Source organism: Oncorhynchus nerka, linkage group LG6 (genome assembly GCF_034236695.1).
Source record: "Oncorhynchus nerka isolate Pitt River linkage group LG6, Oner_Uvic_2.0, whole genome shotgun sequence".
Taxonomy (NCBI): domain Eukaryota; kingdom Metazoa; phylum Chordata; class Actinopteri; order Salmoniformes; family Salmonidae; genus Oncorhynchus; species Oncorhynchus nerka.
Window position 1 is genome coordinate 22,638,180 of NC_088401.1, and position 20,618 is coordinate 22,658,797.

General features: G+C 41.0%; 1 protein-coding gene across 13 annotated transcripts in view; it reads right to left on the reverse strand.

The window, feature by feature from the left end:
• The window catches only part of unm_hu7910 (un-named hu7910), a 41,261-nt gene that overhangs the window by 2,507 nt on the left and 18,136 nt on the right, over positions 1-20,618 (reverse strand). For 8 of the 13 annotated variants that reach the window (XM_065019387.1, XM_065019391.1, XM_065019388.1 and 5 more), the window contains 2 exons: positions 20,499-20,543; positions 12,536-17,028 (listed from right to left, as the gene is read on the reverse strand). In XM_065019387.1, the coding sequence (XP_064875459.1) occupies positions 14,939-17,028; positions 20,499-20,543 (2,135 nt within the window). In that variant the 3' untranslated portion in view covers positions 12,536-14,938. Of the gene's footprint in view, positions 1-589; positions 724-1,050; positions 1,143-1,296; positions 1,433-1,680; positions 1,819-2,054; positions 2,145-2,380; positions 2,480-2,753; positions 2,891-3,164; positions 3,316-3,492; positions 3,580-3,703; positions 3,790-4,287; positions 4,330-7,937; positions 8,037-9,188; positions 9,414-10,226; positions 10,296-12,535; positions 17,029-20,498; positions 20,544-20,618 lie in introns of those variants that run through there. The other 5 variants (XM_065019393.1, XM_065019396.1, XM_065019398.1 and 2 more) reach the window with 3 other exon arrangements.

Here is a 20,618-nt window from a genome sequence, read left to right on the forward strand (position 1 = left end):
CTGGAGAAATGTAACCACTCTCAAGTTTATAGACAGGGACTGACCATCTATGATATCAAAATGATTGTTTAACCATGTTTTGAAGCTATATAGTGTTTGTTTACACTTACATTGTTTGCAAACATTGGAGGTAAACAAGCGTATATTTTGGGTTCTGATGTGGTACGACAGTTGAACTAAACTCACGAGGCATTTATAAGTTCTAATCTTCACAAATCTATGGGTTTATATCCTTAATTAATGAGTAGAAAAGTGGATGTAACAACTAAGAATTCTAGCTTTAATGAAGCCACATGCATGATTTTTTATTTAATGGCAGCTCCTCAAGTTAGTTTGGTATAAAGCTGAGAGGGTTGGGGCTGGGGAAATGTAACCACTCAAATTCGCAGACAGAGCTATGGATGCAAGGACTGACAGTCCACAAAATCGACATAACAGTTCAAACATTTTTCAGCTACACTTGGTCTTGAGTGACAATCAAGTACAGAGCACTCAAATGGTCAGTCTTACACTGTACCAAGAACTAACAAGTGGGTGATGTTGTTAGATGTAACAAGGGGATGACGTTGATGGCTGTGGAAGATGTTACCTGGTGTCGTTGGTGCACCTGATCTTGCAGCCTGTCTTGGGGATGACCAGGCCCAGGTGCATGCGCAGGCGACAATTCGAGGGCCCCGTGTGGGGCCAGACGTGAGTACCAGGCTGCATCACCGAGAACTTGATCTGGAACCCAGGGAGAAATGGAGAAATATAGAAATAGAGAGAGAGAGAGAGACAGAGAGGCAGTCATACACCCAGAGAAAGTAAACAGAGCTGAAATAAAATATGAATTATGTTTTAAAAAATGCATTCTGACAATTAATATATGAAAACCTAAAATAAAACAACAAACATTTCCTATTTTTACAACAGAAATTGAGAGAAATATCAGTGAGCATAACATAGATGGAGTTACAAAGGCTATCTCCAGTAGGAGCCTGCAGGACCAGGCTGTCTGTCCATCTGTCTGATAGTTGGCATGTCAGTCACGTCTGTGGTGGGGTGACCTACCTGTCCTCTCTTGCAGCCTGTTGCCTCTGGGTAGCGCTCCAACAGGCCACAGGTCTTTGGAACACTGTGGCAGGACTCCCCTGCCTTCTTGCCTGCAAGGAACAGAAGAAGAGAAACAAGGAATTAGAGGCGAGGTTCAGACATCACTAAACCTATACTTATGATTATTTCCATTCAATTACATTTAGTGTATTTCTGACATAGGGACTTGCCAGTTGCTAGTTGTGAAGTGTTTGATTGGTTTACCTTGCTGCCAGAGTGTGAACTGGCCCCACTCCCCTTTTTCTCTGAGGTTCTCCTCTTCTGGAACAAAGAGGCCGGTGGTTTTATCCATCACTGACAGGGCCTCGTCCCTAATGGTCCTCCAGTTCCTCTCCAGGGTCTATGACATAGACCCACATTATTCATATTATTATATCTCTATGGTCAGTCCAAGCACAGCTTTACACCAGGCAAAACTCAAATGAAGAACAATTGACTATTTTAAGATGGGAGACAGCCCTCCATGTTTCTGCCCACGCTGTCACAGAACAGATCAAAGGAAAAGAGAGGACGTGCTCCCTCTAGAAATCTGTGACTATCAGGGAGAAAAGACAAACAGATGAGACAAGTTGTCATCATCTACATTACCTTGATTAGATCCATATAGCCAGTGTCCTTGGGCGTCCACCATGGCTGGGCTTTGAGACCGTCCACATTGTAGAGAGATCGCTGCCATACGGAGGCAAAGTGACCTCTCTGGTGCCCTCTCTCATACCACTTGTAGGCCTGGAAGAGGAGAAGACCGTTGTGCTTGTAGTATTCCAAGACCAACACATTTGAACTCATATTATAAAAGGTACATTTAAATACTCTCTTTTATCTTATTGTCAGAGGAAAAATACTATCACGATAAGTCATACTGATATCATACTCTGTGAAGTTACTACATGTATCTAGTGAATACTGCTGGTGTGGAGTCCGTATTGGTGTAAGCTTGGTGTCTGAGTTTGATCTTAACTCACACTGTCGTCTCCCATTCTTTGCAAAGCGTCTCCGAGGTGGAAGTAAAATCTGCCGTCGTCTGTGCCAGGGTCCCCTGATTCCAAACCATCCTGCAGTGCAGAGAGGGGTTTCATTGCAGATAGAGGGGTTTCATTGCAGAGAGAGGGGTTTCATTGCAGAGAGAGGGGTTTCAGTGCAGAGAGGCGGGTTTAAGTGCAGGGAGACGGGTTTCAGTGCAGAGAGAGTGGTTTCAGTGCAGGGAGGCGGGTTTCAGTGCAGAGAGAGTGGTTTCAGGATCAAAAGAGTGGTTTGAATCTGTGGGAGCATGATTGGTTACAGTACTCACCCTGAGGAATGGGATGCTCTCTGCTATCTTATTTTCTGATTTGAGGATGAAGCCGTAATGGACTTTAGCAAAGCCGTTACTTGGTGCAATGGCCAACACCTAGCAGGGGACACATCATTTAGAAATCGTCAATTGTTATTTAAACATTCTATCGTGACACTCATTGACATTTCCGTGCTGAAAATGTCATGCTAGATACATTCCATTTACATGTAATCTTGCAAATTAAGATTCTGTTAGTAATGTGTTTACTGAAGCAGACCAGGTGAAGATGTGTTGCAAAGCAAAATCACTACATTTTCAACACGTTATTTCCCAGAAAAAATAAATGCTTGGAAACCCCAAAGTGGTGATGACTTGGACCACGGCTCACCTCCTCGTAGACCCTCTTGGCGCTCTTGTTGTCTCCGATGAGCAGGTGAGCCACGCCCAGATCGTTCTTCAGGGCCATGTCCTCAGGGAAGATCTGTACCAGCTTCTCCAACGTGGCTAAGGCACCCCTCATACGACCTACACCAGAGAGAGAGAGAGGGAGGGTGTCACAACACACTCTATGCACACAACCACAATCCCCAGTAATCTCAATTAGAGAAAGTATTTCAAAATACTGAATGAATTATATTAAATACTAAATTTAATCGAAAAGGCAACCACTACAACAACCAATTTACCAAATGACAATTGGAGTCGCGCAATGGTCTTCAAACTAAGTACACAAGAAAAATGTACGGTGTAATGTGTGTGTGTGTGTAGGCACTCCAGCACCCTTGGCCCTGTAGGTTACCTAAGAACTGCTGACGCTCGGCCCGTTTCTTCAGTGTGGCCTTGATAAGGTCAGGCGTGGCGTTGGGCAGCTCTGACGCCTCCTTGTACGTGCTGAGGGCCTTCTGCAGCATGTCGTTGCTGCGCATCTTCTCTGCCAGGTCATCTTCGGCCTGGACATACATAATGGGCCCCAGAACATTTCACCCATTTTTTAGGATCATAGTAAACATTATTTAAGATTTGATAAACACACTTAGTGTTTAACTTGATAAAGGGTTAATATTTGTTTAATCAGTTCAAAATAAACCAGGAGAATGGCATGCTACAGTATTTAGACTGGTTCTCACCAGGGCTTTCCCATAGCGACACCTTGGACTCTGGGGGTACTGCTGAACTAGAGTGTCAAAAGCCCGGACAGCCTCCTCCACTTTCCCCTGGGTGGCGAAACAAGACATGGGAAACAACAGATCAGCATTGATTCATCCATTTACTTTCAAGATAAGAGCATGTTAATTAAAAACATCACACAGTGTTATAAATAGGACAACATAAGACTACCTTTTTACGTAACTTCTCAGCCGCGTCAATTTCCGCCTTGATCGTTTTCTCAAATGTATTCAGGAGTTTAGGATTCTTCTTCTTGGCTGAAATGAAGAACAGAACGTCATAAAAGTGAGGTATTGGTTGTATCACTCAACATGTGTGTGTGTGGGTGGGTGCAACCTCAGAAAATTACAATGTTGTCTCTCAATGAAATTGCAGAGCAAACTGTAATCCCTCTTATTTTCAACTCTAAACGGACTTCCAGATGAGTCACTCATTGTGACTCAGAATGAAAAGCTAGACACAGTTTCAGTGGCAGGGCTAGGTGGGGCAACACAAATGCCAACTGAGGAGAATAAGTACAATACTACCGTGCTGGGGTGGCAAACCATCCTGGAGAGATTCTGAGTGTGAAGGCTTTTGCTCCATTTCTACACGTAAACACCTGATTCAGCCGATTAGTAGAATAAGTAGGTGTGTCAGAGTAGGGCTGGAACAAAACCCTGCGGCAGGCTAGCTCTCTAAGCAGGGTTGGTCACCCCTTGCTCATCTAGAAAGCTCATGTTCACCATAGGAATCCATATCAAAAGAACACGTACCTTTGTATTTGAGCATATCCTCTGGTTGGTCCTCTGCATTTCCTGAAAGACATAATAAAGGATCATTCCATGTCATTTCAGCAAGCCATGACACCCACCATCTCTGATTGTTCTGAAATTGTTTCTGTAGTTAGAAACAGGTAAGATTAGCATTCCTGCAACATTATTTTGTTGAAATATAATTTCATCTCTGAGAAATTAAGCTAATTGATTGCACCCAAATTATATGATTCATGTAATATTCAATAAATCTAGTACATAACATCCAATTTGGACCACCACATTTTTTAAACAATGAGTAAGACATAAGGATTCCAAAGAAATGGTGAAAAGCCACCAAACGCCCCATGCCAATCTTACCCCAACAACACGTATACAGTATCAGTTCTCTACGTCTGACCAGAAGTATGGAGCTGTGGCTCAGGGTATTGTTTCGTCATCCTATGTGTCCTATGTGTTGTATTCTGATGAATTTGGTGATGTTTTTTTCCCCCTGTGGAGAAATTAGTCATTGAAGTTTAGGTTTATGTCCCATCCCACATCCTGACATTACCAGGTTCTGATCACTAGATGGTGCTGTTCCTGCTATTAGGTAAGTATTTCTTAAAGTATGGGTCACAAACCACTTATGTTAATGGGTTGTTGCGACATGTCAAAGTAAAAGCAAAGTATTATATATACAGTACCTGTCACGCCCTGGCCTTAGTATTTTGTGTTTTCTTTATTATTTTGGTCAGGCCAGGGTGTGACATGGGTATTTATGTGGTGTGTTATGTCTAGTTTTTTGTTGTTGTAGGTTATGGGATTGTGGTTAGTGGAGTTGTCTAGGAAAGTCTATGGTTGCCTAGAGTGGTTCTCAATCAGAGGCAGGTGTTTATCGTTGTCTCTGATTGGGAACCATATTTAGGCAGCCATAATCTTTGGGTATTTCGTGGGTGATTGTTCCTGTCTCTGTTGCACCAGATTGGGCTGTTTTGGTTTTTCATGTTTATTGTTTTTGTATATTGTTTGTATTTTCATCTTTATTAAAGATGTTTATAAATAACCACGCTGCATTTTGGTCCACGCTGCATTTTGGTCCTCTCTTTCACCAGAAGAAAACCGTAACAGTACCAGTCAAAAGTTTGGACACCTACTCATTCAAAGTTTTTTCTTAATTTTTTTTACATTGTAGAATAATAGTGAAGACATCAGAACAGTGAAATAACACATATGGAATCATGTAGTAACCAAAAAAAAGTGTTAAACAAACCAAAATATATTTTTTATGTGAGATTCTTCGAAGTAACCACCCTTTGCCTTTATGACAGCTTTGCACACTTGACATTCAACCAGTTTCAACTGGAATGCTTTTCCAACAGACTTGTAGGAGTTCAGACATACGCAGAGCACTTGTTGGCTGCTTTTCCTTCCCTCTGAGGTCCAACTCATCCCAAACCATCTCAACTGGGTTGAGGTTGGTGATTGTGTCGCTGCAGAATGTTGTGGTAGACATGCTGGTTAAGTGTGCCTTGAATAAATAAAATAAAAACATCACTGACAGTATCAGCAGCAAAGCACCCCCACACATCCTCCTCCATGCATCACGGCGGTGGGAACCACACATGTGGAGATCATCCGTTTAACTACTGAGTCTCACAAAAACACGGCGGTTGGAACCAAAACCTCAAATTTGGACTCATCAGACCAAATGACAGATTTACACCAGTCTAATGTCCATTGCTTGTGTTTCTTGGCCCAAGCAAGTCTCTTCTTCTTATTGGTGTCCTTCAGTAGTGGTTTCTTTGCAGCAATTCAACCATGAAGGCCTGATTCACACAGTCTCCTCTGAACAGTTGATGTTGAGATGTGTCTGTTACTTGAACTCTTTGAAGCATTTACTTGGGCTGCAATTTCTGAAACTGGTAACTCTAATGAACTTATCCTCTGCAGCAGAGGTAACTCTGGGTCTTCCTTTCCTGTGGTGGTTCTCATGAGAGCCCGTTTCCTCATAGCGCTTGAAACTTTGAAAGTTCTTAAATTGTTCCGTAATAACTGATCTTCATGTCTTAAAGTAATGATGGACTGTCGTCTCTCTTTGCTTATTTGAGCTGTTTTTGCCATATTAAGGACTTGGTCTTTTACCAAATAGGGCTATCTTCTGTATACCACCCCTACCTTTTCACAACAACTGACTGGCTCAAACGCATTAAGAAGGAAAGGAATTCCACAAATTAACTTTTAACAGGGCACACCTGTTAATTGAAATGCATTCCAGGTGAAGTGACTACCTCATGACGCTGGATGAGATAATGCCAAGAGTGTGCAAAACTATCAAGGCAAAGGGTGGCAACTTTGAAGAATCTAAAATATGAAATATATTTTGATTTGTTTAACACTTTTTTTGGTTACTACATGATTCCATTTGTGTTATTTCATAGTTTTGATGTCCACTATTATTCTACAATGTAGAAAATAGTACAAATAAAATAAAAACCCTGGAATGAATAGTTGTGTCCAAACTTTTGACTGGTACTTTATATATATATATTTTTTATGAACTCACTCAACTTACTGGTTAGAGTTGGAATAGTAGAATACACAGGGTGCAATTTCGAAATTTGGTTGTGCATCAGTACTTTTTCTCTTGTTATGTCAGTCACTGACAGTCACTCAATCAGCCATGTCAGCTAACAATGTTTAGATTGGTCAGTTAGTCTAGCCAGTCATCTAAACTTGTAGTAATCATGGCTGAATACGACCGAGAACGCAGGCACTCTCACTCAGATATCATTAACATGGTATACATCATGGTAAAATGTGCCTTACCTAATAGAAGGAACAGCACCATCTAGTGGTCAGAACCGGGACATAAACCTAATGACAAATTTCTCTGAACAGAAAAAAAACCCATCACCAAATTCACAGAGACTGCATTATATAGGATAAAGAAACAATACTCTGAGCCGCAGCTCCATACTACTTATCAGACATAGAGAAGTGATACTCATTGTTGGGGTGGGATTGGTGTGGGGTGTCGGAGGTCCGTGGGTGAATTTTGACAATTTCTTTGGAATCCTTGTCTTATTTATTTTTAGAATTTGGGGTCCAAATCAGATATCGGGTACTATTTTTATTGCATATTATATGAGTCCTATAATTTAAAATGTCCAATTTGGGTGCAATCAATTAGCTTAATTTCTCAGAGATCAAATTATATTTCCACAAAACAATGTTGCAGGAATGCTAATCATCTGTTTTTAACTACTGAAACGATTTCAGAACAATCGGAAATGGTGGGTGTCGAAATCCTCTTTCCTGTGCTTTTTGAGGTGGAATGACCCAAAGGGAAGAAAATGGCAGCTAGAAGAATGCTATGAATGCTATCAACACAGTAGCAGCGCAAATAAATATTAAATAAAGCTTTTTCAGATTCATCAAACTAAAGCATGGTGGAAAAAACATTACACGATAAAGGAAGACACATTTGAGCCCCAAAAACACGTCTGGCTTAAAAAGCATAATGACTTTCTTAGAAAAAACAAAAGGTTTATAGAAAAGATTGGATAGAGAATAAACTAGTGCTCACCAATTTAGTGACAAAAATCATGACGTCAACAGCAAAAAACAATGGTTTAAGACTATGGTACAAGACTTGTTATACTCCTAACCTTTCAGTTCTGGGACAGCTTCAGCTTTCAGTTGTGGGACAGTTTCCAGTTCCGGAACAGATTCCACATTAGCCTCTGGTTCTGGGACTGATTCAGCCTCTGCATTGTATTGCAATTGTAATCATACTAAAGATTTGATTTCAGTGCCATATAAGCATGTTTATATTGTACATGGTTAAGGAGGACTGATCTAAGATAACACATTGGTTTGTGTGTGTGTGTGTGTGTGTGTGTGTGTGTGTGTGTGCGTGCGTGATCGTGCGTGTACAGCACACTTGCTTCCCGTGTCTCCTGAGAGCCTGGCCTGTCAGTAAATTGCTTTGACTCTTCTGCAAGACACTTCATAAATACACTAACTAACTATTCACAGACCATTCAAAACATCTAACAAACACACTGCAATAAGCTATGCTTCCTGGTAAATGCAAGGTCACAGTTAAGACCAGTTAATCAAGGAGAAGGCAAGGAAGGACAGAGTAGAAAACTCTGTGTTTGGCCAATGAATAATCAAAACATACCGAATATCTCACCTTTCATGTTAATGGCATCGATTTCATCCTCTAAACAAATGTCATGCAAAACTGACTCATGTAAGTATGAATGTGCGAATGAGTTACAAACACACATTGTAATGTAACATACATACATACATACATACATACATACATACATACATATATACATACATACATACACACATAAACCGTGGTGTTACCCTTTGTTATTATAAAACCCTTTGTTACTGAATTACAGATTGCCCCTTTAAGGTTGTCGCATGAGTTGGTGCAGTTGCTCCTGCTGCCTTTTCGGGTGGTCCCTGCTTTTCTTTTTGACCAACCCAATTGCAATTTCTTTGTTCATGTGGTTTTCATGGCCCCCAAATCAACATCCAGGGCCTATTTAACCAACGTTTCTAATTGGAAAATGAGACGGGCCACTGGGCCAAGCAGGTTTATGCAATAGCAGCTTTTGATTGCATTCCCCTCAGGATAAGCAGTCACACGAAACTTAATGGATAAATCTGTAATGAAGCACAGCAACAGAATGGATTTTTATGAAGGGACACAGTACGCATCTCCCCTCAAACTGTTTGCCAACAGATGGGCACATTGGTGGGATAGTGCATAGCTATACCTGGAGGAAATTGAACAGCAGTTGGTATGAGCCGTGGCAATATTTACCAGGTGATACTGGCACTCTTTGTATTCTTGGTGGGAGAAGGATGAACAATGTTTCAAGAGGGGTACTCACTTTCCTCTACCTGGACAGCAGCCTCTGCTTCAAACGATCCTGCCTCAACCGCCAGTTTCCCCTCAAAAGATTCCTCAGTTGCATCTTCTGATTTGGCTGGAGTTCCCACTGCGTCCGGACTCTCACCTTCAGGGGCCTGCTGCTCCTGTGATGGGTTCAGTGGAAGCTGACCTTCTTCCTCAGTCCCCTCTGTTGTCTGGATGACTTCCTTCACAATGGGCTCGGCTAAAAGTTGAATTTTACAATTAAAGGACATTAGTTTAGGCCAAGGACTATATCCTTATGAAGCCATGTTTGTCGAAACGCATCGGTCTTAAGGTGGAGTTTTACTGATCTTCAAGATACAAATCACAAGTCACTTTGCTATTGGACTGTATGTCCAGGCAGTGTAGCACAACCCCATCGTAGTTGGTCATTGTAGCTCTATGGGATTCTGCTGGCAGGAAGTCATGCATACGTTTTCCATTCAAATATCTTCCTACCGTGATGGTCTCTGACCAAACACCACCACCAGACTAGAGAATGTGTGTACAGGTTGTGGGTCATTTCATTGGTCCTACTGCAAACCCGCCCACCCAGTACATTGCATTGGATGAGCTAATCCGAGCGCACCTATTCTACCCTTGGTGGCGTTTTAAGATGCTTTTATGATCAACTGAGAATATGTGGTCAATGGATGGTTAGCTATAGGACAGGACAAATGCCTTTTCTGAAAACAAATAAACCCATATGCCAAGAGGCTGTCATTTGAGTGACCTTTACAGCCACCCTAATCCATTCTACACCCAGTCTAACCTGTCTCCTAACCCCCCCCCCTCCAAAAGAAACAATACTGGTGAGAATATGTCCACAGGCATCTTTGACATCACATCCTCATTGTAGCTCACATTATGCATCTGTGTTTTTGGAGTAGGAAGATCATGTCTGGGTATGTGGTATACGGAAGATAATACATGGCTGTATGCAAATGTGAAGGGACATTTAAGTTTGTGGGATTCAGTGCAGGTACCAATCTGTCTCAATAAGGTGTGTTCTTACTTTGTTCCTCCACAGCAGATTCTTCCTTGGCTTCCTTCTGCACCAGAGAAACCGGCCTCTCCTTCACTCCTGTTCGTTTGGAAATGTTCATGTGGGCATGTGAAACATTACGTCAAAAAAATAGCCCATTTCTCACCACCACACAACTCTAGAATTTCCAATCCAAAAAATAACTGCATTTCACAAGACTATCAATTTCAACTGTCAGGAATATGACTTGAGAACAAGAATATGATTTGAGAACATACATAAGGTGCATTTTACAAGAAGTGATAATGACCAAAGAGGAAAGAGAAAGGCTAAAAAATGAAGTAAATAAATGACTGAGGACAATGAAAAGGAAATGAAAGAAGTCACATGAATACAACTGACTGGGGTTTACAGTATGTTGTAACAGTGCCTGATCCAACAGGTATGGAAATACTTCCATGGGCCATCAGTCCCATAGCAGAATCTATGGCATCTTCAACTCCATGACATTCAGAACTATTAACGCCCCCTCATGGTGTTTGGATTATTGGATGGATATTTTAAGGGGACCCTTCACAGTCCTGGCCTGCCCTAAGCAATGTCAACGTTGACAGTTAATTAATCACACATCACGGCTGTTGGCAATCTGAGTTAATAGGTCACTACTACTACTCAAGTGAAGAACATATAGTACATAAAGTACCAGTCAAAAGTTTGGACACACCTACTCATTGTAGAATAATAGTGAAGGAATCAAAACTATGAAATAACACACATAGAATCATCTAGTAACCAAAAGAAGTGTTAAGAAAAATCGAAATATATTTTATATTTGAGAATCTTCAAAGTAGCCACCCTTTGCCTTTGACAGCTTCGCACACTCTTGGCATTCTCTCAACCAGCTTCATGAGGTAGTCACCTGGAATGCATTTCAATTAACAGGTGTGCCTTGTTAAAAGTTAATTTGTGGAATTTCTTTCCTTCTTAATGATTTTGAGCCAATTGGTCGTATTGTGACAAGATAGGGGTGGTATACAGAAGATAGCCCTATTTGGTAAAAGACCAAGTCTATATTATGGCAAGAACAGCTCAAACAGGCAAAGAGAAACGACAGTCCATCATTATTTTAAGACATGAAGGTCAGTCAACACAGAAAATTTCAAGAACTTTGAATGTTTCTTCAAGTGCAGTCGCAAAAACAATCAAGCGCTATGAGGAAATGGGCTCACAGAGGACCGCCACAGGAAAGGAAGACTCCGAGTTACCTCTGCTGCAGAGGTTAAGTTCATTAGAGTTACCAGCCTCAGAAATTGCAGCCCAAATAAATGCTTCATAGACTTCAAGTAACAGACACATCTCAACATCAACTGTTCAGAGAAGACCGCGTGAATCAGGCCTTCGTGGTCGAATTACTGCAAAGAAACCACTACTAAAGGACACCAATAAGAAGAAGAGACTTGCTTGGGCCAAGAAACACAAACAATGGACATTAGACTGGAGGAAATCTGTGCTTTGGTCTGATGAGTCCGAATTTTAGATTTTTGGTTCCGCAGAGTTTGTGAGATGCAGAGTAGATCTACAGATGATCTCCGCATGTGTGATTCCCACCTTGAAGCTTGGAGGAGGATGTGTGATGGTGTAGCGGGTGCTTTGCTGGTGACACTGTCTGTGATTTATTTAGAATTCAAGGCACACTTAACAAGCATGACTACCAGAGCATTCTGTAGCAATACGCCATCCTATGTGTTTTGTGCTTAGTGGGACTATCATTTGTTACTCAACAGGACAATGACCCAACACACCTCCAGGCTGTGTAAGGGCTATTTGACCAAGGAGAGTGATGGAGTGCTGCATCAGATGACCTGGCCTCCACAATCACCCAACCTCAACCCAATTGAGTTGGTTTGGGATGAGTCGAACCACAGAGTGAAGGAAAAGCACCCAACAAGTGCTCAGCATATATGGGAACTCCTTCAAGACTGTTGGAGTAGCGTTCCTGTTGAAGCTGGTTGAGAGAATGCCAAGAGTGTGCAAAGCTGTCATCAAGGCAAAGTCTGGCTACTTTGAAGAATCTAAGATCTAAAATATATATAGATTTGTTTAACAGTTTTTTCATTACTACATGACTCCATATGTGTCAATTAATAGTTTTGATGTTTTCACTATTATACTACAATGTAGAAAATAGTAAAAAATAAAGAAAAACCCTTGAATGAATAGTTGTGTCCAAACATTGACTAGTACTGTACATATGAAACATGTTGGGATTGGGCTACAATATATTGTATGAAAGTTGCCATAGATAGTTATTATTGCGATTGAAAGAGCACACACGCCAATTTGAGGAAAGCTCTTTAATAATCAAAGTGGCTTTAGGACAAAAGCTTTACTTATCTGGCATCATTGCAATGTCAGCAATGACACGATTTAACAAAATACACCAACTTCATCCATACTGCCAGTACCTAGTGAGATTTTAGTTTCACCAAAGCAAGAAAAGGCCTACATCATATTATGAAAATACATCAAGGCTGTTTCAAACAACAGACACAAACATAAAAACAAAGATTTAAAAAGGTAGTATTTTTTCTGTCATGCAATTTCTAAATATGAACTTTACAGCAGTAACAAAATACAGCAAATGTACCATTTACAACTGGTAAATGACAAAAAGAGTACCCCAAGAAGTTGGTATGTTGTTTCAAACAGAGTTTCACACTTGCACAAAAAAAAGGCATCATCAAGTCTTTACGAAAAGAAAATGTAGCTACGGCCTTGTTTCATGAGATGTTTCAAGTAATATGTAAAGAAGTGCCCAGGCCATACTTCAGAAAGCAAAAGTCAATCTTATTGTCAGCATACAATAACACCTATCAAGTTAACACAAAACATTTAAATAGCATATAACTGAAAAGCAAGCAAAGAGTAGAAAGACACTAATTTGATTCAATTCAAAACGAATGAAAGAAAGACAGCTGATAGCACACATTTCATAGTTTTCAATTAAGCATAAAGGCCTGAGGGTGTGTGGTGTATGGCCAATATACCACGGCTAAAGGTGGATCTTAGGCATGACACAACGCCTGGATACAGCCATTAGCCGTGGTATACTGGCCATATACCACAAACCCCCAAGGTGCATTATTGCTATTATCAATTGGCTACCAATGTAATTAAAAATACATGTTTTGTCATACCTGTGGTATATGGTCTGATATACGATGGCTGTCAGCCAATCAGCATTCAGGGCTTGAACCACCCAGTTTATAGCACTCGTTGTTTGCAAATCTGTGTGGCAATGCAAATTTACGCTAGCCATTTGAACTCACTGAGAAACACCTTATACCAGGGGTGTCAAACTCATTCCGTGGAGGGCCTAGTGTCTGCTGGTTTTTGTTTTTTCCTTTCAATGAAGACCTACACAACCAGGTGATGAGAGTCCCTTACTAATTAGTGACCTGAATTCATCTATCAAGTACAAGGGTGGAACGATAACCCACAGACACTCGGCCCTAACATAAATATCAAATCAAATGTATTTATATAGCCCTTCTTACATCAGCTGATATCTCAAAGTGCTGTACAGAAACCCAGCCTAAAACCCCAAACAGCAAGCAATGCAGGTGTAGAAGCACGGTGGCCAGGAAAAACTCCCTAGAAAGGCCAAAACCTAGGAAGAAACCTAGAGAGGAACCAGGCTATGAGGGGTGGCCAGTTCTCTTCTGGCTGTGCCGGGTGGAGATTATAACAGAACATGGCCAAGATGTTCAAATGTTCATAAATGACCAGCAGGGTCAAATAATAATAATCACAGTAGTTGTCGAGGGTGCAGCAAGTCAGCACCTCAGGTAAATATTCTGTTAAATGTTCTAATCTAAAAAAAAAACAATCACTTCAAGCCAATGAGCATACTTTGTCTTTAGTCTGTATATAATTCAATATCTTTTGACATTATTATGACATTAACACTTATGTTAGAAAGTGATAGGATGATGTTAAAATTTGTAGCAATGTAAGAAAGACAGTAAAACACACAAATGTCAAAATGGCATAATATTGCATTGTAACTAGTTTCAAAGTAGTATATTCAGTGACTTGCAGGTGAAGGGTACAGAACGTACACTAATGAAAGAAAGACAGAAAGAAAGACTCACACACTAATGAATGCTCCCACAATTTTAATGAATGCTTCCGCAGGTGTATCTATGGGAGCATTTATCAGTGTGCAGGTACCCATCTTTCTGTAATGATTATACAGTATGTATGCATGTATGTATGTATGTGTAAATATATCAGGGTACATGTTGGACACAAGTGGAATCTCTATAACATGTTATCCGCTGGGTTGTACTCAGTGCATATTTTTCATTCATTCGTATTGTGCCATAAAAACGTACCAAAAGGGGGAGGACAAGGCTCTGATTTGTAAGAACCGAAGACCAAAACCAAAGTTGATTTTCACAGATCACCACAGACCAGCCATAACATATTTAGCATTGGCATGAACGTGAATTTAAATTCAGCACCATCGATTATATTGGCTCAAATGTAAATCAATTCCTAGCCCCTCCTCATTAGACACATGTGTAGATCTGAAGGGGTTGGAAACATGGCAATATGTCAGAGAATCCATCCAGGCTATCAGAAGCACTGCATTGCGTAGCTCTTTCCAATCCCTGCAGATCTACAGAAGTGCCTTTAGGGAGGAGGGGATAGTTGTCGGTTTTGTAATTGAAGGATCATCATCCTGTGACGCTCCATTTCTTGTTCACCTTGGTGGCTTTAGGCTTCAGAAGGTCTTTGATAGCCAATATTTTTTCCTTCTTGCTTGTAGTTGTGAAGTTGTTTGCATTTTTCTCTGGCATCTCCTCTTTTGCTTGTTTGGCTCTTTTCTCTTTCACAACTCTCTCCCTTTCTATCTTTTCTTTGAGTAGAGGCTCTTTTTCTGCGCTCTCCTTCCCTGCCTTCGCCTTAGGTAACTGTTCTCTCTCTATCTTGGGTAACTGTTCTGTCTCAACCTTGGCCTTTGCAGTCTTTTCTTTGACAAAGTGTCCTTTTACCGCCACTCTCTCCTTTTCTTTAGCAGCTAACTCTTTGGCTTGTTGCTCTTTCTCTGCTCTCTCCTTTCCCTTCGCTACCCTTTCTCTCTCTATCCTCTCCTTTTCTGCTTTCTCTTTGGCGACCCGTTCCTTCTCAATCCTCTCCTTTTCTGCTTTCTCTTTGGCGACCCGTTCCTTCTCAACCCTCTCCTTTTCTGCTTTCTCTTTGGCGACCCGTTCCTTCTCAATCTTCTCATTTTCTGCTTTCTCTTTGGCGACCCGTTCCTTCTCAAGCCTCTCCTTTTCTGCTTTCTCTTTGGCGACCCGTTCCTTCTCAAGCCTCTCCTTTTCTGCTTTCTCTTTGGCGACCCGTTCCTTCTCAACCCTCTCCTTTTCTGCTTTCTCTTTGGCGACCCGTTCCTTCTCAACCCTCTCCTTTTCTGCTTTCTCTTTGGCGACCCGTTCCTTCTCAACCCTCTCCTTTTCTGCTTTCTCTTTGGCGACCCGTTCCTTCTCAATCCTCTCCTTTTCTGCTTTCTCTTTGGCGACCCGTTCCTTCTCAATCTTCTCCTTTTCTGCTTTCTCTTTGGCGACCCGTTCCTTCTCAAGCCTCTCCTTTTCTGCTTTCTCTTTGGCGACCCGTTCCTTCTCAAGCCTCTCCTTTTCTGCTTTCTCTTTGGCGACCCGTTCCTTCTCAAGCCTCTCCTTTTCTGCTTTCTCTTTGGCGACCCGTTCCTTCTCAAGCCTCTCATTTTCTGCTTTCTCTTTGGCGACCCGTTCCTTCTCAAGCCTCTCCTTTTCTGCTTTCTCTTTGGCGACCCGTTCCTTCTCAATCTTCTCCTTTTCTGCTTTCTCTTTGGCGACCCGTTCCTTCTCAATCTTCTCCTTTTCGGCTTTCTCTTTGGCGACCCGTTCCTTCTCAAGCCTCTCCTTTTCTGCTTTCTCTTTGGCGACCCGTTCCTTCTCAAGCCTCTCCTTTTCGGCTTTCTCTTTGGCGACCCGTTCCTTCTCAATCCTCTCCTTTCCTGCTTTCTCTTTGGCGACCCGTTCTTTCTCAATCCTCTCCTTTTCTGCTTTCTCTTTGGCGACCCGTTCCTTCTCAATCCTCTCCTTTTCTGCTTTCTCTTTGGCGACCCGTTCCTTCTCAAGCCTCTCCTTTTCTGCTTTCTCTTTGGCGACCCGTTCCTTCTCAACCCTCTCCTTTTCTGCTTTCTCTTTGGCGACCCGTTCCTTCTCAATCTTCTCCTTTTCTGCTTTCTCTTTGGCGACCCGTTCCTTCTCAATCTTCTCCTTTTCTGCTTTCTCTTTGGCTGCTCGATCCTTTTCCAGTCTCTCTTTCTCCATCCTTTCCAGCTCTGCCTTCTCCTTTTCTATCCTCTCTTTCTCTAGCTTTTCCTTCTCCAATTGCTCTTTTTCTGCCTTCTCCTCAGCTTCCCTCTGTTTCTCCAGCCTCGCTTTCTCTTCTCTCTCCAACTGCTCCAGTTGCTCTTTCTCCAGCCTCTCTTTCCCTGCTTGCTCCTGTGCTTTTCTCTCAGCCTCTCTTTTCTCTTCTTGTTCCCTTTCCTCTCGAAGTTGAGCCTCTAACATTTCCTGGGCTATTTGGGCCACCTCTTGCCTCTTGAGTTCCAGAGCATTGACCAATTGTCTATCTTCCTCCTCTTTGGCCAGGATACTTCTCACTTCAGCCAAAGCCATTTCAGCAATTTTTTGAGCTTCAATCTTCTCATGGATCATTCTCAACTGTTCCTTTAATGCTGACTTTAATTTCCTCCCAAGTTCTCTTGTTGGGTGCTCTGGGGGTTTGAAACTTGTTTTAAAAGGGCAGTATGTCAACACTCCTATTTCCCACTGCCAGTGGCACATGCCAGGAGGTTTATTATTATTGTTATGTATGTGCCCCAGTATCTGTGTCTTAGAGATGTCCCTAACGCCTAGGAAGCTCCAATTCAACTCCAATTTTAACGTCAAAATATGTTTGTTACTCACAAAATATGGAGTTTTGCTGAGCAACTATCTTAATTTACTCCCGTTACGGCCGGTATGTACTTCCAATTTTTTTTTTAAAGAGAAAAAAAAGAATGCACAAGCAACCGAATAATTGCCCCTTCAGCACCTCCAATGTATTGAACTGTTGTAGACTTCGACCTGTGCTTGGGGGAAACGAATAGGTTGTTTTTTTTTGGTTGCTTGTACATTTTTATTTAGAACTTTTCGCAAGTACATTAACGGCTGTAATGGTAGTAAATGAAGACTGTTGCTCAGCAAAAATCCATACTGTGACTAAGAAACGTATTTTGACATAACACTTGCAGAGCTGTCTAATGGGAGTTAACGGCGCTTCCTGGGCATTAGAGGAGAGCCGTCATACTCAACGTTGACATTAACACACAGATACTGGGGCCTGTTCTATGGTAACTCTTATTTGAATTAAGTCTTATTTGAATTAGTCGCTACTTTTGAGACTCTTCACAATTGTCACACAAATTATTTGAAAATACAACATTTCACTCCATGTTCATTTTGAAAAGATCCAAAATTTGTTGGAGCAGAAAAAATGTTTCTGAATTAAATTGGGTTAGGTGTAAGATTAGCAGTATAGTTAGGTTAGTTTTAAAATCAGATTTCTAGGAGAAATTACAGAAGTTTCAGCTATTCAAATTCATAGACATCACTCTTGATGCAAGGATTATGGTGTTGATCTCCGAATCAGCTATCCAAATCATGCTGTAATTGGGTATTGTGGTTCTGCCATGACTCTTTCGCATGCATGCACTTTACCAATCAGCTATCTGATCATTTGAAAACATCAAACCTGCATGAGAAAAGCCATTGATCACTAAAGGGTGTTACATTACATTACATTTAAGTCATTTAGCAGACGCTCTTCACAACATTGCTCACGAAATTGAAGAAAAACTCCAATATGCAGGCTATAGTTCGGTGGTGCTTTATAGTAACAACCAAACCAGTGTAGGAAATTAAGCTGAGGCGACTGTATAGTCTACAGTTATTCGGCCTCTTATTCGTCTCCCTCCTTGAACTACTTCAAAACACTCTCTTTCTCTAGCCTTTCTTTCTCTGCTTACTCCTGCGCTCTCCTCTCTTTTCTCTTCCGAGTTAAACCTCTAGCATTTCCTGGACCTTTGGGCCACCTCTTGCCTCTTGAGCTACAGCACTCTGACCAATTGTCTCTCCTGCTCCTCTTTAGCAAGAATATTCTCAGCCTGTCTTTTGTCTTCTTGTTCAATTTCCTCCCCCACTTTCTCCTCGTTGAGTTCAACATGTAACATTCCCTGGGCTTTCTGGGCCGCAGAGCATTGACCACCTGTCTCTCCTCAGGCTCTGGTCGGGCCGGGCTTAAAATGTTCACGCTCGACTAAAACTCTAATTGTAATTTCCCTGCCATCTTTATTTTCTCCCGATTGAGTATTAATTTCTCAATCTCCAGCTGCAGTCTCTTCTTCCCTCTGCAGTTTTGCTACTTCTGCACCCAGACTGGATGGCTTGCTTGTCCTGCTATTACAATACATATGACATATTATAGTTGATCAAATAGCCTTAGGACAATAGGCTAAAACAAGGCTGAGATTGAACATCTACAGTTTTCACCTTGTTGCTGCTGGTACTACGTTAGCACATTCCGGGTTATTTTCTTATTACATCACATCCATGGTAATAAGTGTTAAAAAAAACACACCGAACGGACTAGAGTTCAACATGTGAATCAACATGCTGCACATCTTATGGCGGATGATTCCACAACTCTTCATGGAGTTGATTCATCCTAACAACTCACTCCAGTCATTTCAACACCACTAAATCAAACAAATCAAATCACATCAGGAAAAACAAGGTTATTCAGATTATGGCACACATTACGTATTAGGATTAGAGGTCGACCGATTATGATTTTTCAAAACCGATACCGATTATTGGAGGACCAAACAAAGCCGATAACGATTAAATCGGCCGATTTTAATATATATATTTGTAATAATGACAATTACAACAATACTGAATGAAAACTTATTTTAACTTAATATAATACATAAATAAAATCAATTTAGTCTCAAATAAATAATGAAACATATTCAATTTGGTTTAAATAATGCAAAAACAGTGTTGGAGAACAAAGTAAAAGTGCAATATGTGCCATGTAAAAAAGCTAAAGTTTAAGTTCCTTGCTCAGAACATGACAACATATGAAAGCTGGTGGTTCCTTTTAACATGAGTCTTCAATATTTCCAGTTAAGAAGTTTTAGATTGTAGTTATTATAGGAATTATAGTACTATTTCTCTCTATACCATTTGTATTTCATATACCTTTGACTATTGGATGTTCTTATAGGCACTTTAGTATTGCCAGCCTTATCTCGGGAGTTGATAGGCTTGAAGTCATAAACAAGGCGATGCTTGAAGCACAGTGAAGAGCTACTGGCAACCGCAGGAAACTGCTGTTTGAATGAATGCTTACGAGCCTGCTGCTGCCTACCACAGCTCAATCAAATATCAAATCATAGACTTAATTATAATATAATAAACACACAGAAATACGAGCCGTAGGTCATTATTAATATGGTAAAATCTGGAAACTATAATTTCAAAAACAAAACGCGTATTCTTTCAGTGAAATGCGGAACCGTTCCATATTTTATCCAGGGTGGCATCCCTAAGTCTAAATATTGGTGCAACGACAGTGCTTATTTCACGAATGCGCTTGTTAAATCATCACCCGTTTGGCGAAATAGGCTGTGATTCGATGATAAATTAACAGGCACTGCATTGATTATAGGCAACGCAGGACAAGCTAGATAAACTAGTAATATCATCAACCATGTGTAGTTAACTAGTGATTATGTTAAGATTGATTGTTTTTTCTAAGATAAGTTTAATGCTAGCTAGCACCTTACCTTTGCTCCTTGCTGCACTCGCGTAACAAGTAGTCAGCCTGCCACGCAGTCTCCTTGTGGAGTGCAATGTAATCAGCCATAATCAGCGTCCAAAAATACAGATTACCGATTGTTATGAAAACTGGAAATCGGCCCTAATAAAATCGGCCATGCCGATTAATCGGTCAACTAATTTGGATAATCAATCAATCTTAAATTTCATTATCAATACAGCGTTTTGTCATGATTAATAACCAAGAGGGATGCAAGCAAAGATAAAATTCGGTTGTCAGTGCACGTCAGGCAAAACAATCACACACCAGAAGAAGAATATTTCGTCTTTCGTCTAACAACCAAATGCAACATGCTGATACCTTTTGTTCTGTTCTTTTTAGAAGCCACCTCTCCAGGACTCTGATCTGATTTGAGGGAGGAAGAACAGTAATAAAACACCAAGGAATTAGAGCTACTTCACAATAAAATTACAGCCATGG